Raw genomic sequence first — 27,869 nt, 5'->3', positions numbered from 1 at the left:
TGAGAAGCACTGGTATACAATACAGAGGAAGTACAGTACTACAGTACTGAGAACAGTACTACATACTGAAGTAGTGAGAATCAGAAGAGAAGCCGTTCAACCTAATAGTACTGGGAAGATGGAACTGAGAAGTATACTCTTGATTTACATCAAATCATGTTGACGTACATTTCCACCAAGTTGAATTATGACAAGAATACAGTGTATGGACATGACTATATGATTTGATGTTTGGTATGGAAAATGTCAATAAAATATTCATGACAACAAACCCAGGTGCAGAACATGTACCAGTTTAATTTTAGGTTCACATATTCATTCAATATAAAGCAAAAGCCATTTATAAACATTGAACCAACATTCCAAACCATTAAAAAGTATTGTCAGTTAAAACAAATCCAACTAATATTCAAATATCTCAATATTCAACACAGCTTGCATACAACACACAATAATAATAATAATAGCATGTATTGTGCTGAAGACATTGTGTAGTTCAATACTGACTGACGTTTGACAGAAATCTTTTTTGGAATTAAACCTTTGAAACATCCTCAGTATATTGATGTATCAATATCATACGGTGTACAATTAGCTTGACATTTCTGACAGTCCATGTACAGTATTCATTCATTGCATATATACATTGCATCCATCACACACAAAAAGTATGGCTCACACTTGTCACAGTGCATTATGGATCACCAGAAAATATAGAAAATAAACAATTAACATGAATGTTAAAATCCATGGAGGATATGACCTATTTTTTTTCTTAAACGTTTGTTAGTAGTATTGTATGTCATCACGATGAGTAATGTTACAGAGATGCATTGAGTGTAAGGATTTTATTGAAGCTTGGATGACATACTAAACAGATATTCACTGTGTGGATTTTAAACTCTATAATAGCCCTTCGTCTCATTTCACATTAACACTGTAGATCCTAATAATTTACTGTATAATTAAATACATTTAATTCATAATTCTCTGAGGTTGGTGACTATTGCTGACTTAGTGACAAGAAAAGGCACAAGACAGGCTACTTTAGTCTAGCATAAAAGCCCATTAATGGTCGTAGGGTTGTGGGTTTCTCTAATAAGGAAAATATGAACAGGACACATTTGTAAAGGCTTGGCCATTGTTTAGTAGCCTGCGTGCCAGTCTGTGCTATCATGCCAACTCCCTGTCACTCATTGTCAAGTGACAAATGTTTGGCTTGACAATGACATCATGCGAGTTGGCAGGAGCACAAACCGATCTGGGACCAGGCTAATTGTTCGCATGCTGCTCAACATGACATAGGCCTATTAGGCTGCGTTAACACAAGCAGACCAATTCTAATCTTTTTCCACTCATTGGTCTTTTGACCAATCAGCTCTTTTGCCAATAATTGAGCAAAATATCAGAATTGGGCTGCCTGTGTAAACAGCCATAGTCTAAAATGGTTCATCTATGCATTTCCCGATCATAAAAAAAAGCTTCAAATCCACATGCGCCTGGACAGACAGGATCGAGACAGCAGCACAACAAGTTACCGCGGATTTTCTTCAAGTCATTATATCAATAACAAGCGATTGTCTGACCTTCACCAAACGACCGTTTCGCCAATTCCATAGAACACCACATATTTCCAGAACAAAAGCCACTCACAATCCTGACATTTTGTAGATCACTTTCCAATATCGTTCTCCTGTTAATAATTAGATGAATATTATTTACCACTGAACCAAGTCAAAGATACACCAGTGCATACATGCTGAACGAGCTTCGACAATACTCCTATAATGCCCCTTTGGTCAATGTTCATTAGCATGAAACAATGCTGCACACACAAAAAACTCTTCAAAAAGGACAACACAAGTTACAGGGGTCAACACCAGTCTGAAATTGACATATTTAATCAATCATCAAACCAAGATATGGAGTGTAGATTTAATCTTGGAGTGCCTCCAAACAAAATCAGTGACACAAATATATTTGTACAGTCGGATGTAAGTAAGAGTATAGGAGTGAGCGACAAGGCCTTATGCTACAGAATGGTACTTTGTGTTTACTGAAATGATAACTGCTATGTGTACATTTTTAGGGATTTCTTTTTCACCCTACCAGAAGTGACTGTCTTGAAGTGTGACCGCGGTCCAATTCTCGACCCGTCTTCTCAAAGTGTGCACTCGCTCACACCCCTTCATAGAACGGACAGGTGTGGGAACTCCCTCTAGTCTCGTCAACACTTACACCAATGGTGAGGGAACGAGTGTACACTTCAGGTCGGAGGATAGAGAATGGGACCACAGTCAGACTGAGGCTTCACTGGTCCTTAGAGGATAAAGGAGAACACCTAGGAGAGAAGGCTCATCAGAATCCCCGCTATCCTACTACCAGAGTAGAGATCTCAAAAAGGAAGGAATTGTTTTTGCCACTGCGTGTCACTTAAAAATAACCATGACTTAATTTGTATTGAAAGCTGCTTCTTTGAGCAATGGACTTCTGTTAGATACAAAAAGGAACACACCTGATACATGAAAAATAAAGAAAACTAAATGACATACTGTATCCTCAACCTCCTGCCATACAGGCTCAAACATTTGGTTGATTTGTTTATTTCTTAATGGCACCGTCACTTCCTTGCCAACGAAGCACAACAACATCTGCCAACTTACCGAAAAAAATTCAAACGAAAGCCATCATCACTTTCCCCCCTCGATGCTTCCCCTCGCTAAATTCCAAACCAAGCTCTAGTTCCTACCCTACAGGCACTCCTGTAGATCTGATAGGTTTGAACAATCTTCCCCTTGCCTTCTGATAGACTAGGTGGAATTTGCGCCATATTGCTTACACCTATCCAATCATTCCGATCTACAGGGATGGCTAGGGATTGGGTAGCATGGTCTCAGATCAGTTTGTGCAGTCTTGCCAACATTGAACAACCATAGGAGTTAGGAAGACAGCGCAAAGTGATCTGGGACCCGGTTCGACATCAATTCAGAATTCAGCTTCTGTTGACAACGAACCACCAATGATGACGCTCCTTTCATTCGCCCGCTCACTCACAGGAACCAACCGGAGTGCTTGTTTCATCAAGTGCTGCTTGCCAAGCTCAGTTTGTAAGGCTGAAAGGTATATCCACAATTTGTGCTGTAACAAAATTACAGTATAGCCAATTCATTTTTCAAAGTAAAAGGTACATGTTCTATATATGATTCAGTAAGTTGGAAGGAATGACTATGTAAATACAAGTATTAACATCCAGTCGTTTAAATTATGTAAACATATACATCTTTTTTTTTTGAGGTCAGTACATTGATCCTCGTTCGATAGAAATGTTACTGGAGCATCGCTCGGATGTTTTTTGGAGTGGACTCGTCATTCAGGTGTTTTGTGGTGAACCTGAAAGAGAGAGCAGACTAATGTGAAGCAGGCCACGGGACAGAAACACCGCGGTGGCAGCTGTTTTCAGACGTTTCTAATCAAAACAGGCCATATTAATTAAGGCGTCTAAAAAAGATACACAGGAGTCACGTGGGCTGTTCGCTGTATGACGAGAAAATGCTTCCAGCCAAAGAGCACCGTACCATAACATTGTCAAAAACTGTACGTATCACTCCTACCAAGGCGCCATTTCTAAATCATTTGGTATTTCAGAAACTTTAGTAAGGTTGGACATTACCCGTCTTCCTCATCAGAGAAGTACTAAACTGAGGTGAGGATTGAGACTTACTTGAGGGCGTTCAGGAGACCTTCAACGTTATCTGCTGGTTGTTCTTTCAGGACCTTTATGCATCCCTTCATCTGATGAAAAACAAAAAAAACATACAAAAAAATTATTTACCTTGAAATACATGTTTAAAGCATTCGAAACACACACTCACCCACATTTCCCATTGACACGATTTAGACGAAAGAGTGAAATTACGCATGCTAACAGAGTAAGATTGGGCCTTCAGGGTATTATAGAATTAGTATGTATTAGAGGTGGTGCTGACGTCGATCTTGGAGGACTTGTTGAAGGCTCCGTTGGGATGGACGTGGTCGTACAGGATGATGACTCCAACCATCACTCTCATACAGAACAGCAGCGTGTCCTCACTGTTGAACCTGCTCGTGTAGTCTCTGGAGAGAGAAGGACATCGACACACACTATTCAATTAAAAAGTACACATTGAACCGTGTTTAATAGTGGCATCAATAAACATACTGTTGCTCTGGATATATTTTCCCTGGAAGGTCACGCTGTTAAATGTCAAGTCAACTCACGGTGTCTCCAGCATGACTTTACAGACGCTGGCCATGGTGCTGAGAACGTCAGTGGTGTTCTCCAGGGGTAATGTCTTATTCTTGGGGGGGGGGGGGGGGGGTAGAACAAAGTTAATATTATCAACATAACACCAACTTGCCTCAAAAAACAGACTGAACAGTGCTGCTATCAAATTAAACACAAATCTGACCATCAAAGAGGAAAAGGACCAGTCTCTCTCACCTCGGTTACGAAGTTTGTCGTAGCCGTGCTTAAGGTCTTCAGCATGGGCGTCGCCTCGGCGTAGAACAGTGACATTCTGTTGGCCATCTCATTGTTGACCTCGCTCTCGATATCCAACTAGAGGGACGAGACAGGCGTAAAACACAGACAGTCAGGCTCAACGTCTGATCCATCATTAGCGTCAAGACGAGACTGGATGGCAACGACAAAGGAGTTCAGACTGCGAACCAGGCCCCAAAAAAACCCAGATGAGCTATTGTCACATTGGATCTAAAAATAGACATAACTAGGGATGCAGAATTCTGGTAAGTTCCCCAAATTTGCCAAGTTTTTCAGAAATCCCGGTTACAGGATTGGGAAAGTTACAGGATTTTTGCAACCCTAGAAATGACAACGCTTTCTCTGACTCACATTCATGTTGTTTATCCTGTTTCGACTGATTGTCCTCCGGTAATAACTGAAGTCATTCTGAATGGCAGGAATTCTCATCTGGAAGACAGGGGACAATCATTCAGTACCAACATAGACAATATAGGAACTCTTTACCGGAGGGAATAAAACAGGTACAAAACTTTGCACTTTCACAGAAATTATGTGTGTTTAATAAAAAAGTGTGGTTTGATGATGTAGCGTTCCAACAGCAGTCATGTCAGTCCGACCTTGAGTTCGTCGAAGCGCAGGGTGAAGTGGAGGATCTCAGCAAACTGTTTGGCCAGAGCCTGCTCCTTCTCCAGGTGCTGGGTTGGGGTGTAGGGGGGACACGTCAGGGACTCCAGCAGGCCCTGGAGAGCCTTCTCTACAGGAGCAGAAACACACGGATATTACGTTTTAAACACGCCAGGCTACACACCAGGAGAACGAGAGGCTAGGTTGTCAAAAATACTTTAGTTCATCCCCCTCTGCGCTTCTTCGTGGAGGGATTGAATGTCGCACTTACCTAGTCTCAGGGAGAAGCCGTAGAACTTTTTGAGCCGTATGACTAAGGGGCAGACTGAGTTCCAGGCTCTCTCCTGTAGGAGCATGTCATTCGGGTTCTGAATGGCCTGGGGACACACATACAGACACAAATGGTTAAATATACATCTATATGGGATATATAATATATATATATTTTTTAAACGGGTCAGGGAATTGGAAGTCATTGAGATCATTAACAGAACGATAAATGTATAGGTTTGTTTCAGTTTGTGTGTGTGCTGAATAGGAATAGCCTATGGTCTACGACTGTGTGTGTGTGTCAGCATTATCCAGTAGATATACATACATCTCGAATCTCCTGTCCTGCTCCCTTGTAGGCCTGTAGGCCAGAGAGAATGCTCTCAGAGTCCTGGAGCACCGTGTTCACCTGGTTCCATACCTCCCTCTCACAGTCTGTAGGCTGCGCATCTGCCACACAACAACAGTTAGCCTGGCTAGCTAACAGGCAGCACATAGACAACAAAACACTGTACATGAAACTCACACACATTCTGACAATTTGGTGTTTAATGATCATGTGATGAGGCAAACTGTACGTTTACAGGAATTGGGGAAGTTCCAATGTGTATGACTATCGGTTTGTCGAAAACAAATTATGTACGTATAGGCCATTTTCCTCGCACCGTAATACAACTTCTAAGCAATTAATAGAATTAAATCAATTTACTTTATTCAGGGAATTATAAAAACATTCAGCAAGCCCGACAGACATGAATCTCTGGAATCAAAGCTAGACTAAATCTAAACTCAAAGCACGACGAGACAAAGCAAGGCTACTCTGTGGTAAAACAGGTGAGCGGCAAGGTCTCTCACAGTAGTAAAGCAGCATGACCTGGTCCTCCCGACCAAGCTACAGCAGGTGGAAGATTCACAGCTCTGCCCGTTAGAAGGCTAGCTTTTCAAAATCATACTCAAGGCATTTTCTTATAAGCTGCAGCTAACAGTCAGCCTACAATATTTTCAGACAAGGGCTAAATATAGAACATCAGTTACAATATGGACTGTGGGGAGTATTTGCATTGTAAAACATTCCCCTACTTCCCTTCCTCTATGGTAGATAAAGAGTGATGTTGACGCTATGACAACAAGGGATGAATGAGGTTACCACTAAGTAATATGCTTGGTGTGAGCACGTCCCCCATTTGTGTGACTTTAAGCTAAAAACAGGAATTACAGGGTAATTCAGCTGTCGTGTCTAACCTACATTATGTGTAGGAAGAGGGCAAGGCAATGAAGATGCATGAACGCATGCAACATGAGACGCTATTGGTTTACGACCCCTACGCTAGTTCCGACTGCATCTGGGCCTAGTCTAAGATCTCTACCAGCGGGACAAGCAAAGACCAACAGGAGGTCAGGACATATTAAACATCCAATACGAGAAGATCTTTTTAGAATGCATCATCCGCTGGAAGGAGACATTATGAGGAAGATGACATGGTGCGTGCAAAAACAAAGATGCCGGCTTTTAAACAGATATCACTTGGTTAGATGATCGACAATAGGCAAGCAATGGGCTGTTCTAGGAGCAGAGGGACTATGAAGCATGCAGGTAGGTTAGTAAAAAAAAAAAGGTCAGGGACAATTCCGGTTCATTTCAGCCAATAGGAAAAAAATATATAAATCTAATTGGAAGCGAATTGAAATTGTCCCAAAACCCTGGTTAGTAAAGGAGCAGTACAGAAGTGAAGATGTAGAGAAGGAAGAAGAACCCAGGCCAGGCAAAAGCTGTGCTCACTTTCAAAGTCAAGGAAAAAGTTTGGCCCCTGCTCGAGCTCAGTGCAAGTGAGCACTTTTAACAGATTCCCCATTTGGTTTCTGAAAGAGAGGAAAGCGAGAGAAGAAAGGGAGGTGTGTGGCGTGTTAGAGAGATCGAGACAAGTACAGAGACGTCGCCACAGCTTTAGGTCCAGGAGTGACCCATAGATACAAACCACCTGCTTACTGACAGACTATGGGAAGAGTTATGGTTACAACCTCCTGTCAAAACTCCTGCACACTTTAGACTTACTTTCAAAGTCCAGGAAAAAATGTGGATAGTTCTCTATTTCCCTTGTAAGGACTTTTAGAAGATTACCCATTCCAGCAAACCTGATCAAAAATGAAAAGAATGATAAACAAAAAACGGTAAAAATCCTTTTAGATGCATTTGAATATATATACAATTCAATGTGTCAAATTATTCAAGAGAACATTCACTGTGGTAAAAACATTCGGTGATTATAAAGAGAGAAGGCATTTATTTCTAATCCCCTTTGAACACATTTCACAGTATTTTATAGTACAACAGAGGTTGTTTCAACTCGTTTCTGTCCTTTGATAACCACAGCGACAACATTGTGTAAAGTGAAAGTCACTAAATCTCAGAGGCCTGACTGATAAGTGGTTCTCTCACACAGACACTCAAGAGTGAAAACAATATTTTAGAGGCCGCTGTCAAAACATTCCAGTCCATTAGCATTCTCTCACCAGTGTGTGTGTGTGTGTGTGTGTGTGTGTGTGTGTTAGTTATGTGGGGTGTCTTCTACCCCAGCGATTCAGAACTGGTGGGTCGCAACCCACATTTTTGAATGGGTCATGAGTGTGAGCAATTTATTATATATATATATATATTTTTTCAATATAGACTCCAGCCTGAACTTAAACCAGGTAGAAAGTGTGTAGAAACTATATTTAACTAACATTTTTGAATCATTTAATCTCTGAAATGTTTTTCTTCAATCACAGTATTTTCAATATAGGAGCTATTATTAGTAGCGCTACTTTGGTGTTTGAAGTCTCAAACGAGAGTTTATGAACATTCAAGAATATGGGCAAAATGTTATTGACAATGAGGTGGGAATGTTGTTCCCTTGTCATATAATTACTACATTTACTATCAATATAGCACAAAAAATTGTTTTCCAGATTGTATTTTGCCAATTATTTTTCGCAACGCGAATATTGGGTCTCGACTGAGACATCCTGGTTCAACCAGAGGCAAAACCACTACTCTACATCAAGATATATTGATGTGATTTAGTTGTGGGTTAGGCATTTATGGACTCCATGTACTAGGCCTGTGTAATGGAATAACACAGTGGCTCCTCTATGTCTCACAGTGTGTGTGTGTATTTAGGAGGCCTGACGAAATTAAAACCAGATCTTCAGGTCCAGCATTTAGAAGATGAAGTCCTTTAAAACTTCTTCAGGATCCCCCGCGGGACGGCTGAGCTAACGTAGGCTAATGCGATTAGCATGATATTACAGTGAAAGAATACCATGCTATTGTTTGAGGAGAGTGCAGAGTTATGAAAATGTATTAATAAACCAATTAGGCACATTTGGGCAGTCTTGATAGATTTTGAACAGAAATACAATGGTTCATTGGATCAGTCTAAAACATTGCACATACATTGCTGCCATCTAGTGGCCAAAATCTAAATTGCACATGGGCTGGAATAATACATTATGGCCTCGCTCTTGCAAATCAAAGATGGTACAAAAATTTATTTTTTTCTTTGTATCATCTTATCAGATCTAATGTGTTATATTCTCCTACATTAATTTCACATTTCCACAAACTTCAAAGTGTTTCCTTTCAAATGGAATCAAGAATATGCATATCCGCCTCCCGGGTGGCGCAGTGGTCTAGGGCACTGCATCGCAGTGCTAGCTGCGCCACCAGAGTCTCTGGGTTCGCGCCCAGGTTCTGTCGCAGCCGGCCGCGACGTCCGTAGGGCGACGCTCAATTGGCATAGCGTCGTCCGGGTTAGGGAGGGTTTGGCCGGTAGGGATATCCTTGTCTCATCGCGCTCCAGCGACTCCTGTGGCGGGCCGGGCGCAGTGCGCGCTAACCAAGGGGGCCAGGTACACGGTGTTTCCTCCGACACATTGGTGCGGCTGGCTTCCGGGTTGGAGGCGCGCTGTGTTAAAGAAGCAGTATGTCATTTAAGGTGAAAAAAAAGGGGGGCAGATCCTTTTAAGAGCTCAGTCTTGTTAAATCAATAGGAAAGCGGTGTACGTCTTAAAACACCAGTTGAGACACCCTTTGAACCATTTCATTGGGAACAATAGGTGGTAATCATTTCCAGAGGATAGGCGACTTTAAGCACTGCTTAGGTCACTGTAACATAATTATACACCAGGCAAGGTACATCAGAGGTTAGTGAACATGATCACCATTAAGAGAGGCTGATCTAATGCAGTGGTTCCCAACAAGGGGTACTAGGTCCCCTGGGGGGTAATGCAGTCACGGCTGGACCAAACAGAAGGGGGAGGGAGTGAATGATCAGGATGATCCAGCCCGTTGGCTGTTTGGGTCTACTTACGCAGGTGCTTTGTGGTTCGATTGGTCCATAAGCTAAGGGTGTTAGTAAAACTGATAGGAATGCCTACGTACTATTTATTAGCCTATATCCAGGTGTTCAGTTGTAGAGAATTCACACGCAGTACAGTGATATATTAATGCTGCTTTTTCCAGATACCAGACAGTAACTATTAGGTTGGTGATACAAAGACCCACTGTTACAGTGTGCTCTGCACATGATCATCACACTGCATGTCTCCCACATTGCATCTCTCTTAATGGAAAGCTCTTCAAAGTGATCGGCTAACACTTAACAAGAAAGCATTACGTAAGTCGACAAGTCGATCAATCCACTTTCAGAATCTTCAGCCACTCAGATACTCCAGTAATCCAGTTTATTCCATTTGAGGGGTGCATCACCTTTGCGTCACTTTTGCCCACTAGGGGCTGCTGTTGGCTCACGTTGCTTATTCCCAGTACAGTGCTTCATTGAATGTCCTAGATCAGTCGACTACTGGGTTTGTTTCTCTCCTTTCATAACTTCTGCATACAGCAGTTCTAGATAGAGCTGTATGGTATACAGGCTTTTGCTCCAGCCCAGCACTAACACCACCAATTCAGCTAACCGTGGTCTCTAGAGACCACCAATCCAGTTGAATCAGGGTGTTCGTATAAAGGCCTCGAGTGGGAGACCAACTGCAGTTGTCAAAGTTCCAGACCGTGTCCCAAATGGCACTGTATTCCCTACACTTTGCAGCACTATTTTTGACCAGAGCCTCAAGGTCCCTAGTCAAAAGTAGTGCACTACATAGGACACTGGGAGCCATTTGGGAAGCGACCCGTTGTAGCTGTGTGGAGAAGAGAGGAGAATGTGGAACATGCCCCTTGGCCAGGCTGGATGATTCTGTTTATCAGGCTCAAATGGACTCTGTAGATTCACTACCATTTCCCGTCTCAGTCTCATGTGTCACACAGAGAAATGGGACGAAGAAAACAAAATCAACAAGTCCAGGCCCAGGGCCAGTCTAAACAAGCACAAGCTATTATTCAGAGAGGGAGATAGTTAGGCTGGGCATCACCATAGTAACAACATTGTTGCTGACTGGCTGCATTAGTCACCTTACTGTGCCCTGGAACTTACCGGAAAGTAGGCCTAAGTTCAGCTCAATGTTAGGAACACTGACTACAAACAAACATGTCCCCATTCAAAGAATTCCTAGGAATAAGAGACGTTAACGGTGTGAGATAGTCTTCAGTAGACTTCCCGCTATTAGACAAGGCCTTTCCAGCGTAACCTTCCGATGCCTCTCACAGACAGAAGGGTAAATATGGCGGGGAATTCAGGACATGCTCGGTTCCACTGTCAACTATTTAGTTGCATGTTTTAACCTGAAAACCAACGATCGAGTGATTTAAAATGTTCCCCTCTTTCCGGTCTTGGATTGGCTCAACCTGGAAACACGATAACTCACTAAAGAAGTCTTAAGACACATTTTCTTCTGCCAGCCTTAAGGGGCAATCCGCAGTTGGATGTAGCAACTGCAGATTTCCCCTTTAAAAAAAGGGCCTTGTGTATCATTATAACCCATGTCTTAAAGGGAAGTCTTTTAGGAGGTCAGAAAGCAATACTGCTTTAACAGTCTGTCTAAATGTCAAGTCTAAAATGGTTGTTTTTCTCATTTTCTCTGCTGTGCGAGTTGTCCTCAGTAGGGCTGGTTTAATACGCTCCATAACACTGTCCTGATTTCACTTTGAAAAATAGCACGTCATTGACGCTGGTTGTCACACTCTGTGCTTCATAATTAAATCTCAGTGCAATTAAAGTCGAAATGAGTGCAATGCTAAACGGCTTTCCTCGCTGAGTTTATATCGAAACCTCTGTTGGGGAAAATAGAGTGCCTAGAGAAAGAAAACTAACTACCACAACTTCTGCTCTGGGTTGAAACCAGGATATCACTTTGCTGCACATATGTCAGAACTGCAGTAAATTTATAACTAAAGCCTCAAGGGTGGTTGCCCAGACCAAGATTTAGTCCTACTCCTGGGTGGTGTTCAGTACAGAATGGGAGAAAACTATGAAACTGAGGATGTGCAACAGAAACAGGTCCAATAAGAACATACATTTTAGTTGAGCTTTCCTGATGAAAAAAAACATTTGGCAACGGTGTGCTCTGCTGAACATGACCCAGGTCTTAAAACATTCCACTTCAAGTGGGTTTTCATGCAGGAGTACACCATCTGGGTCTGTGCAACCAATAGAGAAACATCATTGGTGCAACCCCCTCAAACATGTTTCAGTGTACATTACCAAATAGCTGTGAGAACATGGCCGCAGATTCAAAGAGAAAGTCGTGTATATTACATAACAAAGAAGCTAATCTTAGATGAAGTACCATGTAATCATGGAAACCACAGGAACATTGTTACAGGGTTGTATCGCGTCACTGAATGAGTCTAGTGTGGTGGTGAGGTCAGGCCCCGTATAATACGTTGCAGTGTAGGAGTGCTGATCCAGGATCAGTTCTGCCTTTTAGAGCAGAATGAATAAGATAATAAGGAAAGGGGGGGGGGCATGATCCTAGATCAGCAATCCTACTCTGACACGCATTATGAACACAGGCCCAGGGGTCAGGCGTAGCTAAACTGTGATAGAGATCGGTTACCTGTACCTTATCTGGCGGAGGACTTGGCTTCCCTTCTAGAGCATCCACTTATTCTTAGTTTCTGAAAAAAATAAAGACAGCTTCTGTCAATATCTCATTGTCGTGCATAATATAGTGCATTGAACATCTAAAAGCAAGCACTGTCAATGAGCGTCAGATCAACAGCGAAGTGCAGACGCCTTGTTACGCATCTTTGACTAGGTACGTGTGTGTGTGTGTGTGTGTGTGTGTGTGTGTGTGTGTGTACGGCCAAACAAACAATATTAGGTTTCCGTTGATCAACTTCTCTCCTTCTCCAGGACTAAATTACTCAAGAGTGAAAGCGTCGTTGTAAAATAACGACGGCAGGCGGGCGAAGGCACCATGATTAAAACGCATCTCTCAGCTGTCCCAGGTTAACATCCTCTGAGCCCACTGAAGACCCAGACCTAGTCTGCGGGGAAGGAGCACGCGCACACCAACTACAGAGACTGCCACAGAGCACATGTGAGATGCCACAGCTTGGCCCCGTTGTAATGAGTCAAGATATGTAGAGCAAAAATATGTCACGTTCTGTATTTGTCCCACATACTGTATGGCTTACTGGGTCGTCAGAATTCCATCACTGTTGGTTCACTATCAGATCTCCCTCATCTAATATTGAGGAATTAGAATGGAAATTAGGCTCCAGGGCAGCGCAGATGCAAACTTTGTTAACAGAATGGCGGCGAAAACAGTCCAAACTTTGCATCGGCACTGTTCAAGTAGATGTGGTTTCGTAAAATGTTCTGTAGAACTTGTTAAAAGTAGTCCTTGTATGGTTTGTTTAACTTTGCAATCATTCGTTTTTGTTTGGCATACTTTTAAAGTGAGGGGAAAAAAATCTGAGTCTCAGCATCATTCTGTTACCGTGTAACGGCCCGATATAAAAATACAAATGTGCAAGAGTAGGTAAATGTAAAAGTACAACATGCTAACAAATCATTAAACACCCATATAGGCCAACCTAAGTATCTGTCAGAAATCCTGAAAAGAAGCGAAACAAGCACCCATTTTCTCCCACCACTGTGTGCCAACATGTAGGCAGGGAAAGGAAAATCAACAGGACAACCCTGAACACCAACCCAGCCAAGGTGTAGAGAGCGAAAGAGAAAGAGAGCTAGGTAACACGTGCTGAGCTTGTATCACTGAGACGAGAGAAAACACCAATCCCCGTTTCTTGATTTGTCAACACACAAACATAGATGACAAAAGTGTGTAAGCAGCAGTCGCACAAACAGGACTAAAGTACACTCACACATTCAAATTGTATTTGTCACATGCGCCAAAAACAACAGGTGTAGCCCTTAACGTGAGACGCTTACTTACAAGCACTTAACCAACATTGCAGTTCAAGGAAGAGTTAAGAAAATATTGACTAAATAAACAAAATAACAATGACGAGGCTATATACAGGGGGTACTGGTACCGAGTCAATGTGCGGGGGTACAGGTTAATGTAAATAGGGGGGGGGGGGTTAATGTAAATAGTCCAGGTGCCCATTTAATTAAATTGTTCCGCCGTCTTATGGCTTGAGGGTAGAAGCTGTTTAGAAGCCTCTTGGACCTAGACTTGGTGCTCCCGTACCGCGCGGTAGCATAGAGAACAGTCTATGACTAGGGTGGCTGGAGTCTCTGGCAATTTTTAGGGCCTTCCTGACACTGCCTAGTATATACGTCCTGGATGGCAGGAAGCTTGGCCCCAGTGATGTACTGGGACTTCGCACTACCCTCTGTAGCGCCTTACGGTCAGATGCTGAGCAGTTGCCATACCAGGCGGTGATGCAACCGGTCAGGATGCTCTCGGTGGTGCAGCTGTATAACCTTTTGAGGATCTGGGGACCCATGACAAATTTTTTCAGTCTCCTGAGGGGGAAAAGGTGTTGTCGTGCCCTCTTCACGACTGTCTCCGTGTGTTTGGACCATGATAGTTTGTTGGTGATTTGGACACCAAGGAACTTGAAGCGCTCGACCCGCTGCACTACAGCCCCGTCGATGTTAACGAGGGCTTGTTAGGCCCTACTTTTCTTATAGTTCACAATCAGCTCCTTGGTCTTGCTCACATTGAGAGAAAGGTTGTTGTCCTGGCAGTGTGTCTCTGACATCCTCCCTATAGGCTGTCTCATCGTTGTTGGTGATTACGCTTACCACTAGTGTCATCAGCAAACTTAATGGTGGTGTTGGAGTCGTGCTTGGCCACGCAGTTGTGGGTGAACAGGGAGTACAGGAGGGGACTAAGCACACACCCCTGAGGATCCCCAGTGTTGAGGATCAGGGTGGCAGATGTGTTGTTGCCTATCCTTACCACCTGGGGGCGGTCCGTCAGGAAGTCCAGGGTCCAGTTGCAGAGGGAGGTGTTTAGTCCCAGGGTCCTTAGCTTAGTGATGAGCTGTGTGGGCACTATGGTGTTGAACTCTGAGCTGTAGTCAATGAACAGCATTCTCACATAGGTGTTCCTTTTGTCCAGATGGGAAAGGGCAGTCAGGAGTGCGATTGAGATTGCGTCATCTGTGGATCTGTTGGGGCAGTACTCGAATTGGAGAGGGACTAGGGTTTCCGGGATGATGCGAACCATGACCAGCCTTTCAAAGCAATTCATGGCTACCAATGCGAGTGCTACAGGGTGGTAGTCATTTAGGCAGGTTACCGTCGCTTTCTTGGGCACAGGGACTATGGTGGTCTGCTTGAAACATGTAGGTATTACAGACTCGGTCAGGGAGAGGTTGAAAATGTCAGTGAAGACACTTGCATGTTGCTACGACACAGATACACAAACACACGCACACACTACTCAGTCTACTGGGTTTCCCTTAGACTCAGGAATCGGTTCTAGCGACAGCGCATGACTTAAGGCCCAAGCTTATAGCTCCGCTTCAGGGCCTCTGGTCCTGATGACAGTCCCTTAGCCTCCTGCTCTGGTGGGTCACAGAAAACACACTCTGGAGTGGACGGAGAGACAGATCTGCTTCTTCTACCTCACTCCTCATCGGTCACAGCAAATAGTCCTCACCCCCCACACCTCCATCCAACCTGGCTGGCTGTGGAGCGAGGGAATAGATGGAGAGGGCTGGGCTGGTCCCATGGGGCCTGTTGTAGTGGTGGAGCAGAAGTCCTTATATGGGCATAGTGGCAAGCAGGAGGATCCCCGTGGTTCAATGCACGAGTGGTCTTGTCCTCGACACGCTAGACACTCCATTACTCACCACACGCGATACACACACACACCTAGGCAGCCAATGTGTACAGCACAGACCACTCCATCCAACACACATTTTACCGACGAAACAGACCCTCTTCCTCCCTCTCCCTTTTTCTCTCTCTTTCTGGAATGATGGAGAGATTCAGTCTGCGTTTCCCCTGAAAGAGAGACAGCAGGTACTGGAATCAGGAAGAGAGACCGTCTCCGTCCCAAATGGCATCCTATTAACTATTTAGTGCACTCATTTTCACAAGGGCCCATAGCACTCTGGTCAAAAAGTAGTAGAGCACTAAAAATAAAATATAGTGCCCTTTGGGATAGAGAGAGAAAACAAGAAAATAAACATGTTTTTCAGCAGAGAGGAATTTTCCAGCCCGGTGACCCTACCACAGTAATAACAAACACCAGTGTTGTACCTAGATCAGAAGAGATAGGATGGTGTGCATCTTTGGACATTCAATGTTGAGGCTGAATCGTGGCCAGTCTCTTGAACAGTGATGCCGTGTTGCTCCTTAGCATGATGAAGTTAGCCTGGGTGCCAGGCTGTTTCTGCTCTCTTGCCAACTCCTTATGGAATTGTCATGCTAACGACAATGGAGTAGACAAAAGCACAAACAGATCTGGGACCAGGCTATGACGAAGAGTCTACAGGAAAAGTCTGCTTAGACACACACACACACACACAGCTAATGAGCTTAGGACGTATGCTAAGGCTACATCACAATGGCTAACTATCTAGTGTAACACGACAAAAGACCTCCAGTGTGTGGTGCTAATCGAATGCTGATTGATCCGTCAGAATAGTAGTAGTGTCAGGGATAATGGGTGTTCCCCTCTGACCTCCAGGTCTCCTCTCCTGTCAGGAATTCTGGACAACGTGATCCACCTCCGCGCATGCACACTTTGCTGAGAGCCTGCGGCCTCCTGTCTAGGTGCTAAACTGTTGCCACGGTTACTACGGGCCATTGGACAGGGTTGGGTGGGGGGGGAGCACAGGAGATGACATTTCTGTAGCGGAACCCCACGGGGGGGGAAACACACCTCACCAGCTCTTTGTTACTCACTGACACAGTGAACCGGAACACTCAGTCAGTCAGACATTCTACTCAATTCTGATTCTACTGAAGGTGTTCCAAGCAGAGCTAGAACCCCTCTCATCTTGTTCTCATTCAGACCGGGAGGGGACGACTTCACTTCAGTCATCACATAAGCAGACAGATTTGAGGAACATCTTTCACAGACACGTTCAGTGACGCGCGAGAGTGAATGAGTGAGACAAACAATTCTCTGAGTCAGAGAGAGAAAGAGCGAGAGACGTCTAGGCCTAGTAAGTAGGCTTCTTAATGACTCCGTCAGAGTCAAAAGAACTCTTTGTATGGAAAGAATTCATTATCACAGCTATAGGCAAATGTGAAAATACACAAATGTTGGCCATAGTCACGGCCTGGATAGTGTGTCAGTCAGAAGGTCTGTTGTTAACGAGCTAACGGAGATCCCAGAATTCACCTGGGAATCCATTATTCACTAGAATGTTCTCCATCTCCAGCAGGAGAGCGATAGACTATGCTCAGAATGGAGGTCACCCAAAGGGAGCCAATGGGAGTCTGGCAAAACCCAGGCGGTGCTCTCCCCATGCTGCCGCCTCAGGATTCCAAGATGTCCGTCTCTTTCCCTGTGTGTGTGTGTGTGTGTGTGTGTGTACAGTGTAGCAGCAGCACTCGTCGCTGTCTTGGCAAAGTGTTTTTCCTGTGGCGAGACATCTGCCTGAGCTTAGTGTGAGCAGCTCTTAACCGACAGACTGGCACACTCTCTCCAGGGTCAACCCTGGGTTAGTGATGGAGGTTCAATGGACTGGAAGATCAACAGCGTCCCTCGAGTAAACGACTCCGTGTGTCAGAACACCAGGCCATCTAGCCATCTCAACTCTGCACGGCAACAGCATAGCAGTCTAGCCTGTCTCCTCTCTGTCCACTGAAGCAGTGGATATGATTTAGTTAAGAGCACATCCTTTTTCTTTAGGAATATGATCCTTTTATTTAACCATTGTTTTTACCAGACATGATGACAGAACACATTCTGAGCCATTGGGAAGCTGGGGCTTAGTAGGTTTAAGGGTAAATTCCTGTTCGTTCCGGATAAGAAAAAACACCTTCATTCATTCATTTCAATTGAATGAGCAAAACAGAATTGACCCAAAACCAGCACTGAACACAATGCCCCAACACTAATATGCTTATTTCCACCAATCCCTTGCTTGGACAAGGGCACCAAGATGTGTTGACGGGCAAAAGGGACAAAGTTCACTGTTATCGTCACAATCAGCCTCATTTGAGACGTAGACTCCAGATCAAAGTCTGATTTCATATTAGCAATTCTGATCTTACCTGATAGTGGAAATACAATTTCCTTCATCTCTGTATATTCTTATATCAGCCAATAAATATTAGGAGCAATTGCTATTAATTAGTTACATATCATCTTTAGAGGTTTGTGTTAGCAAATTAGCCTAATTTAAGTTAATTAATAAAAAAATCTAGCCTACGCATCACATGATAGTCATAGACAAAATTATGTCACCTCCTGTCCTACATTTGACAAGGACATATACACCCTGCTATTGCACTGTGCCTGAAGACAGTAGTCTAAACACATCAAAACCAAAGAGAGCAGGAAACGCTGTTTTTTGTTCTTCCTCTGCACAAACCCAGCTAACTAGCTCAACTCGACCTAAAAGGCGCGGGAGAAAGTTCTCACCCAGGTGACTATTTCAAATCAGTGTACTACTCTGAGACAGACTGCTGCTGAGCTGAACATGGAGGGGAAAAAAGGGGGGGGAAGCCAAAAGCTTGCCAAATGAAAGAAGAAAAAATGATAAAGAGAAAGATTAATTTCCTGTCTGTCCTCCATTGTCTGTACACACCACGCAACTCAGCATCTTAGAAAACCACCAATTCAACCGTCAGTTTGAACATCTAGCTTAGTCATACAGCCTATCAAATGTTAGTTACCATGCATTACCAGTTGATGGAAGATGAAGTCCCTTTTGGAATCCGACTCGTCAATAAATCGCAGGTTCAAAAAACGCCAAACCAACCATCAGAGGAATGACGAGCTTATGATAGCATGGCATGAATCGCCGAACAGACTCTTTATATTGTGTTTCGGGACAGCTGGAGAGAGACCACTGAACAGATGAAAGAGGAAGAGGTCAGGGGAGCACTACTCATAAACGACAGAACATGGTCAGCGTAATCTCCCCTGGCTGTATTCCACTGCTGTTATGAAACACGGTATATTCCCCAACTACTGAAGAAATGGAAGTAACACCAACAGATTTCCAAGTTTAATTTTCAGCTTTTCAAACCAAGACTGCAAAACTTGCTGTAGGGCCAAGGCAGAGCGCATCAAAACAACACTAGAGTTTGAAATTAACTTCTGTCCGGAGGACGTTCGTAAAAAGGCCTGGCAAGCGCAACTACTACTATTCAGTACAGTAGTACCAAATGTAAAGAGCGTGTCTTTTGCCAGCCACCAATTTGTCCCAAAACCTCCCCAATAACACAAACGTCACTTTCGGTCCGTTGTAAGAATACAAACCCAAAAGTAAAAAACGACCCTCAAGCCAAATCCTTCAATTAGAGTAACATTTCATGGCGTTATTGGTCATTTTAGCTTCATAACGACGAAAGAACCATAAAAAGTCCTTCTGAATATGTATTTAGCGACTACGTAAGGCTAACATCTGGCCTTGGTTTACATGCCTGTAACCTCAGAGGTGAATGTTACGAATACTCACTGTAGTACAGTAGTAGTGGAGCACTGTAGACAGGATGTTATTCGGTAGCAAGGCAGTGTGTTTTGTGCGCCAATGCCTAGTCGACATCCTCCATTACGGTAACCTTTGAAAAAAATGATAATAATGTTTTGGGACAAACGTCATAGGACTTAGTGATTTAGGCTACCATATAAAATAATTTGTCACAGGCAAGCCACCAACCTAAAATGCACTAAGCTCAGGCTGAAGCATTTCAACTACAGCCTTAGCCCACAACTGCACGCTCCACTTTATCACAACCACCATGTGGCTGTGGCGCACTCATATCCATTCTTAAAGACCTTCCTCGCTACACTGTTTTGACTGGCGAGAAAAACAGGCTTAAAAACCTTGGTTAGGAGAGCAGAGCTGTGCCTCCCTCAGGCTTGGAGCTCCAGTAATGGGTCAGGGCGCTGAGCTCAGCTTCAGGGAGGCTGGCTGAGTTTTGCCCTTATATGGGCAGAGGGCATGGGGGTTGGGTGTGGAGGGGAACCTGCCTACCCACCCACCATGGTTGCCTTGCTTCCTCTGACCGACCGCCACATGGACTAGCCCTCCTCTGAAGGGCACTCAGCTGCTCACTCCCATTAGCACGGTTGGGCTAAAGGCTGGGGCTGAACTCAGACAAATGCACTGCAGCCCCCACATGTGGGTTTGTAGTAAGAGGGAGGGAGATTATGACGTCTGACGAACACTGTACAGAGGTTAAGGGTCACGGCATCAAAGCAACATTTTCAATTTTAGACGTCGCCTCAGTCGTCTGGCTTCTTGTTTACCAAGCAGTGTAGACCTTCAATTAAAGCAAACAGTGGAAAGAGAGACAAACAGAGACAGAGCTAAAGGGGTAAGGAGGAAACAGAGGTAAACAACAAGGGCTCTTTAATCAGTCAGCCCAGCCAGTCAGTGGCACTGAGAGACTGAGGGTTGCTGTGGTATTCAGAGCCAGAGAGGAGTGCCCTGCCGTCTGCCCTTACAACCAGTTCATTACCGCGTGGGACTCCAGGCGTAAAAAAATCCTCCTACGTCGACCTCTTCGGCCTGAATAGCACTTCTGTTCTGGTGGTTTCTGCATGTCAAAAGCCCTGAGATACAAAGGAGCCATTTCTCAGTGTGTGTGTGTGAGAGGAGATACACTACAGGCCTTTTTCCTGGGGGTGGAGACTGCTATGGCTACGCTAAGCTAGCTAGGCCCAACATGTAAGCACAGAAATGTTAGGCCTATTTGTCGTAAGATTTCAATGAGTCGCTTTTATCCTAAGCAGCTGCTATCCAGTAGATAATGTAAGAATCAAACCCACTCTGGCGTAACAAGCACTGACTGAGCGATTACAGCCACATTACACTGTATATTATTAGGACAGTATAGTCTGAGGATAATAACCATTATAGAGTGTTGTCTGCATGAGATATAGCCTGGGCCTGAAGCCAGAGGTCATTACTCCGGCCGATCCGCTTAGGATGCAGTGGCACGTGGTTATGGAGGAGAGGTGTTGCACCTGCCCTTTTGGCTGTGGTCCATATCAGGCTGTCAAACATATCTAAGCCACCCCACCTCGTTACTTCCTCCTCAACATGGTCCAAATTCCTCACCTTCGCACTGCAGCTGCCGGCCGGCAGGTTGTCGTCGGCAACACCGAGTTAAATAGCTTAGAAGTTATAGAACGAAAGACCGCCTATAAGGGAAGAGTGGTTCTCATATAAGCCTTTTTGGGCTTCCAACCTCACCACCACACCGTTTTACTAGTGTTTTTAAGAATCTGTATTGTTTTGTCTTTCACTTATTTTCTTTGGTGCGAATAAATAAAACCTAAAATCAAAACATATCAGGAAATTTGCAAAAGAGGAAGAGAGTTGAACAACAAAGCTAACTGAATTAAATGTGGTCATGTTATGATTTGTTCTTTAATAAAGTTAGTTTCAGGACCTCTACCACACTACTGTCGAAGCATGCTCGCTCAACTTGATACATTTCTGAATATTGCACTTGACCCGTAGGCTTTTTTGGCGCATTTGGTTATTACATACTACCCAGAGATGGGTGACTGCGCTTCTTTCTCGCCTGAACAATATTCCCAGTACTTTCACAGACTGTTACCATTACCAAAACAGCATAAATCTCCCTCCTGTTCGAGCAGCTGCTGTAATCAATGAGCACGCTGCGGAGCTGAGAACAGACAAGCAGCCATGCAGGGGCCAAGGTTTACGGTCAAGATCAGATACCAGCTAGAGAACTATGAAAAAGAGCGGTAGGAATGCGTGGCAGGCAAGCTAACTCTCCAGGATTAGGCCTATATCACTGACCAGTCTATTCAAATCGTAAGGCGACTAACGACTGAACTGTATGGCATTATTTGACCGAGTGCATGGCTTACTGCCACTCCGCAATAAACCAGGTTTTCAACTAAACTATTAGGGACTAATGACTGAACAGTTACTGTCATTTTTGGGCAGGTAACATGGGATGAAAGTCAATCACGTTAACGACTAGGATAAGGAAACTGGTGTTTCCAAAGCATTTAGGTGGCTTACAAAGAACTGTACTTATGGCAAAAAATAAGGTATATGAAATAGGCCTATGACAAAGACTGTTGAGGCGTTTTCAAACACAGAGATTAACAAATCGATATGAGGGAGTTGAGTATAGGCCTATTTGTACCTACAATATGATTCATGCCTCAGCTCTGGTTTCAACAACATTGCTTGTGTCCGTCTGATGGTCATTAGGCTATAGCCTAAACAAGGCAGAATTGTCTACGATGTCAATGTAGCTAACTAACAAATTAGGTAATAGTGTGTTTGACTTCATTTCAAATAGGCTACCAGTGGGAGAATTAAGCTTACTGTTCGCCAATTTTTCAACATTTATGAGGCCCATTTCCTTCTACACAACACACAAAGTGCTTTGAAAGGCTGGTCATGGGTCACGTCAACGCCATTATCCCAGAAACCCACTCCAATTTGCATTCCGCCCCAACAGATCTACAGATTATGCAAATCTCTATTGCACTCCACACTGCCCTTTCACACCTGGACAAGAGGAACACCTATGTGAGAATGCTATTTATTGACTACAGCTCAGCGTTCAACACCATAGTGCCCTCAAAGCTCATCACTAGGCTAAGGATCCTGGGACTAAACACCTCTCTTTGCAACTGGACCCTGGACTTCCTGACGGGCCAACCCCAGGTGGTAAGGGTAGGTAACACAGCCACCACGCTGATTCTCAACATGGGGGCCCCTCAGGGGTGCATGCTTAGTCCCCTTCCTGTACTCCCTGTTCACTCATGACTGCAGAGCCAGGCACGACTCCAACACCATCATTACGTTTCCGGATGACACAACAGCGGTAGGCCTGATCACCAACAACGGCGAGACAGCCTATAGGGAGATGGTCAGAGACCTGACCGTGTGGTGCCAGGACAACAACCTCTCCCTCAACGTGATCAAGACAAAGGAGATGATTGTGGACTACAGGAAAAGGAGGACCGAGCACACCCCCATTCTCGTCGACGGGCTGTAGTGGAGCAGGTTGAGAGCTTCAAGTTCCTTGGCGTCCACATCACCAACAAACTAACATGGTCCAAGCACACCAAGACAGTCGTGAAGAGGGCACAACAAAACCCATTTCCCCTCAGGAGACTGAAAAGATTTGGTATGGGTCCTCAGATCCTCAAAAAGGTTATACAGCTGCACCATCGAGAGCACCCTGACTGGTTGCATCACTGCCTGGTATGGCAACTGCTTGGCCTCTGACCGCAAGGCACTACAGAGGGTAGAGCGTACGGCCCAGTACATCACTGGAGCTAAGCTTCCTGCCATCCAGGACCGCTATACCAGGCAGTGTAAGAGGAAGGCCCTAAAAATGGTCCAAGACTCCAGCCACCCTAGTCAGACTGTTCTCTCTGCTACCGCGCGGCAAGCGGTACCGGAGTGCCAAGTCTAGGTCCAAGAGGCTTCTAAACAACTTCTATACTCCAAGCCATAAGACTCCTGAATATCTAATTAAATGGCTACCCAGACTATTTGCATTCCCCCCCCCCCTCTTTTACACCGCTGCTACTCTGTTGTTATTATCTATGGATAGTCACATTAATAACTCTACCTACATGTACATATTATCTCGACTAACCAGTGCCCCCGCACATTGACTCTGTACCGGTACCCCCTGTATACAGCCTCGTTATTGTTATTTTACTGCTGCTCTTTAAATATTTGTTACTTATATTTATTATTTTTATATTTTTCTTAAAACTGCATTGTTGGTTAAGGGCTTGTAAGTAAGCATTTCACTGTAAGGTCTACACCTGTTGTATTCGGGCGCATGTGACAAATAAAATTTGACTAACCTCGCTCTTAGATTTGACTACCACAAAGCGTTAGTCTCAGACTCTCCGGATATGAATGAGAAAAGTGAAACGTGAGCAGGACGTTTGTTTACTGCCATATAACCGGGGCAGTTCAGTTCAAACACTTATTTCCCCAGACAGACAGGTTGGGTGAAACAGGAACTCAAACTACCAGATGATGATTTGCAGAGCACTTCAGAGCAGGGCAGGCACGGCCAGATACAAATACCTCCTTTCCTGTCTGGGGGAAAAAACAGAGCGGAAAAATAAAATCCTGGAAGCCCAATATTGAACAGAAACAAAACATCTGAAAAATGGCTACTATGGCAGTGTTTCCGCTGCAATTATTTAGCTGTGGCGCTGTGCCAAGGCAAAATCATTGCCTCCATGGCAAAAAAAATAAGGAACATTGAAAATAATTATTTCTACTGAGGTGCACTTTGAAGATGCTGGAACAGTCCACATTTGTTTTTCCTTTTCCTCTGCAAACATAACGAGTAACAAATAGAAAAAATAAAACAAACTCCCCAGTAGAACAGTATCTGCGTGTTCTATGCAAGATAAATATTCCCGTCGAGGCACGGAATCAAATACAGCCTGCAAAAATAGGCTATTATTTACTATGCTACTCAAACTTTTACTGGCCGCACCGGTTTGCCCTTCATATGGCCTGCGTATGGTCTAATGAACGAAAGCCTGAATTCATGTAAAAATTAACAGAATAATTGAAGACAAAATAGGCTACCGCGTTGTTGACCTTCCAAACGTGTGACTTCACTCACGCAGCACCTGTTTCTACGATGGTGCTGTAGCCTATTCCCTGATCATAACATTTTCTGTTTATTTATCCGGTTAAGCCCAAGATAACCCTTTATGCATGAGCTAGGCTCTCCAGGCAAAGTAAACTTAGCAATGCTTTGCAATATCACGTGGGGAGAGGGAACATAAGCTCTGCGCATGGACAAATTAGAACATTTTAGCACGACACAAATAAGGGACAGTTCCCAGGTCCTCACACACTCATTGACCATGCATAGGCTACATGAAAACACTGCTATGGCATGTAGGCTAAGGTTATGGACACGTACGTCCTAACACTACCAACATTCATCACTTCATTTCACAGATCAGAGCATTGAACAATATAGCCCAGAGCCATAAAGATCAGATTTATATATGACTAAGATCACTTTACTGGTCATATGATGGTTCTGAGGGAGCCTAAAGGCTGGTTCAGAGATGAAGGGGTTAAGTCAGACAGCCAACCCATCTAGGCCTATTCAGAGGCATCCCAATCTTATCATCATGGCTGAGTCTGAGCAATGAGGCTCAGGTCTGTGCTGCTGCTGTCTGAATCCAGTCCATATGGCCTTTTAGCTGATTCAGCATGCTGCTACACCCTGATGGGCCGTGGTAAACTGCCTGATAATCTGTAGAGGGCATCTGAGAGGAGACAGGGGGGGGGGTTCCAGCCTGTCATTTTGGAAGTCAAACTGTAGGCAACAACAGACGGCAATCGCTAGACTTTATTATAAGATTGCTATATATAGGCTAGGCCTAATGGTATATTATTGTGTCCCTGAGATGTTAACGTTAAACAATTCTCCAGGCGTTGAAAGATCTGATCGTCTGACCCTTAGGCGCATGTCTTGAATAAAGCTCAGAGGAATTACTTGGTTAGCTAGGCCAATACCAAAATCAGATATTAGGTTATTGGAGGAAATCCGGTGGGATAATAAATGTTATGCCCCAAAATAAGATTGACACAAAGCTTGATTTAGACTTCAACAAATGACTACCAAAGTAAAATGTAGACTAGTTCTCTATTAAAAAAAAGTCCCTAAAAAAAAAAGTGTTTTCAATAACGCAATGAAGACTAAAACATTCAAAGAAAATAACAATTCTGGCAACGTTTAGGTTAAAACACAAAAAGCACATTTGTGCAAAATATCAAATCAGACAATGTCTACGGTGTTTGCTACTGGTGATAGGACACCGCAGGAGCAGCTCAAAACCACAATAAACAGCAACCCTCTGACTGGTTGTGAAAGTGGCAAGCGAGCGCATCCTGTTTTTCAGTCTCAGTCAGGTGCACAAAACTGAGCAGAGGACATTTATGGATTAACTATGATTTTACACTCGCTTCTCTACCAGCTGGAGAGAAAGTGGAGAATTTTGGGTGGGTAAACTATGCCGATATTTTATTTAACTAGGCAAGTCAGTTAAGAACAAATTCTTATTTACAATGACGGCCTACCAGGGAACAGTGGCTTGTTCCTTGTTCAGGGGCAGAATGACAGATTTTACCGTGTCAGCTCAGGGATTCAATCCGACAACCTTTGGGTTACTGGCCCAACGCTCTAACCACTAGGCTACCTGCCGCCCATGCTTTGCCAAGAGCTAATAGTTTACTTCAAGTTCTTTCGCACTCAGTCCTTATAACATGTTCATATGTTCCAACACATCACTCAACATGATATCCGGTGTCCATAAATCTCTGACAAAGTCCTCACAAAAACTGTACAGTAATTGAGTAGTCAAGGTTCAAGGAACCTCAACAGGGGGGAAAAAAACAATATCTTCAATTGCTCCAATTAGGTTACAGTAGGTACAGTATTGGCAGTATGACACTGTGGCAAAAACAAGGGTCAAGAGGAAGTTTAACCTACTTACAGAGTTCAGTCATTTCCAGGTCAAATTATCCCTATTCACAAAACCCATCTGCCGTAACAGTGACAGCGCTGACTGAAGAAATGCTGCAACAAGATACCTGGCGTTCCAACCGAAACTAAACACACCAAGAGGCCCTGCTCCCAACTCAGCGTTGAGAAGTGCATCTGTCGCTGTACGTCCAACCACCGGCAGAGTTTCACAATGGATCAGGCACAATAATAAATCAGGGAATCCTCTGGTGGTGAAGGAATAGCGCAGGCTGGTTTGGGCACACAGACAGAAACACAAAAATGCCAAGTATTTGGGTGGTCCAGTCAGCTAGCTATGTTCCCATGTCTAACCAATGAAGGTCCATTTTCCTGCCTGCTGCTGACTTGTTTGTGTGCCCATGATGAATCTGTTGGAGCTGCTCTCTCTAATTCTGCAATCACTTTCCCAGGAGCTAGCAGCAGAGTCATTAATTGGCAGTTAGTTGGTTGTCAAGTGAGAAACAGCTGTTGCGGTCTGATACTGGCAGAGGCACCCTGAAGTCAAAAATCACTAGACTCCATTGCCGGTTTGGCAGGTTGGAACATAGAGCGCCTATTCCCAATTGTATGGGCTGGATGCCCTGAGCTAGGAAGTAATTCACAGTTTTGATTTTGCTTCTGAGACATTTTGCTTCCTGAGACACTGGCCTGAGGCTAGTGATGTTGTAGTTATCAGTTAAATAGCAAGCTAGCTAACGTTAAAGTATGTGAAAAGATACTGTGGCCATGCTCAACTGGACTACGGAGAGCTGTTGATATTCAACAGATTATCAAAAGCTAGTTTCACCTTTTCAAAACTAGGATGTTGTTATTTTAAAGTCGTGAACCAGTATGAACATGCAAAGCAGCAGCAGTAAGCAGCACACGTTAGCTAGCTAGTTGGCTCACTAGACTAGCAGCACTACTGTCAAGCTCATGACCAGAAAACAATTTCATTGCCGAAAATAACTCCGTATTTGGAAGTTTTACTAAGTTTTTAGAAATAATGATTTAGATACAAATGTATAGGCAATTGTTAGCTAATGGATTTAGCTACCTAACGCAGCATGTATGCATTCGTATTTTGAAAAACACACGAGTAGGCTAGCTACGTTAGCAATCTCACTTCCTGCGGCTTTTTCTATCCATGTGAACTCGCTTGACACTAACTGATTCTGCGTCGCTAACGTTGGCTACACATTACCGCGACTACCGTTTATCTTAATTAGCCAAACAACGGTTCTTAAAGTTGCTCGCTCAGTTACACTTACCAGTGACTTCTTAAAATACTACTTTTGAATGGGAGATCCGATGTCTCTGCACCCCGATAGCCCACTTTCACCCCCTACTTTCAACCTTAGAATAACGATGTTTTTTTCCGTGGACCCCTCCCTCCAACACCG

The 27,869-nt window shown here is 44.0% G+C and overlaps 1 protein-coding gene across 11 annotated transcripts; it reads right to left on the bottom strand.

Moving 5' to 3' along the window:
* Positions 1-272: 272 nt before the first annotated feature.
* On the bottom strand, positions 273-27,869 carry LOC139556566 (CYFIP-related Rac1 interactor A). 11 transcript variants are annotated; one of them, XM_071370673.1, is made up of 13 exons: positions 27,738-27,846; positions 19,422-19,524; positions 12,410-12,470; positions 7,470-7,549; positions 5,745-5,866; positions 5,418-5,523; positions 5,140-5,276; positions 4,892-4,969; positions 4,481-4,597; positions 4,258-4,337; positions 3,987-4,113; positions 3,722-3,792; positions 273-3,390 (listed from the first exon to the last, which is right to left on the bottom strand). In XM_071370673.1, the coding sequence occupies exons 4-13, from the start codon at positions 7,537-7,539 to the stop codon at positions 3,327-3,329; spliced, it is 972 nt and encodes a 323-aa protein (XP_071226774.1). In that variant the 5' UTR covers positions 7,540-7,549; positions 12,410-12,470; positions 19,422-19,524; positions 27,738-27,846; the 3' UTR covers positions 273-3,326. The 11 variants fall into 11 exon arrangements, with proteins under 11 accessions (XP_071226774.1, XP_071226771.1, XP_071226767.1 ...); XM_071370670.1 differs by having other exon boundaries at positions 12,416-12,470; XM_071370666.1 differs by lacking the exon at positions 7,470-7,549 and adding an exon at positions 7,197-7,276 and having other exon boundaries at positions 12,416-12,470.

Source organism: Salvelinus alpinus, chromosome 27, assembly GCF_045679555.1.
Source record: "Salvelinus alpinus chromosome 27, SLU_Salpinus.1, whole genome shotgun sequence".
NCBI lineage: Eukaryota > Metazoa > Chordata > Actinopteri > Salmoniformes > Salmonidae > Salvelinus > Salvelinus alpinus.
Note: the sequence above shows the minus strand (reverse complement) of the source record. Positions and strands in the feature narration are given on the sequence as shown.

What these genes read in the sequence shown, in the direction of transcription:
- LOC139556566 (XM_071370664.1), bottom strand. Translation starts at nt 7,269, where the DNA reads ATGGGGAATCTGTTAAAAGTGCTCACTTGCACTGAGCTCGAGCAGGGG. An exon ending in TGCGCTTCGACGAACTCAAG is followed by an intron (nt 4,970 to 5,139) that starts GTCGGACTGACA and finishes CCTGTCTTCCAG; the next exon opens with ATGAGAATTCCTGCCATTCA. An exon ending in AAAGTCATGCTGGAGACACC is followed by an intron (nt 4,114 to 4,257) that starts GTGAGTTGACTT and finishes TTCTCTCTCCAG; the next exon opens with AGACTACACGAGCAGGTTCA.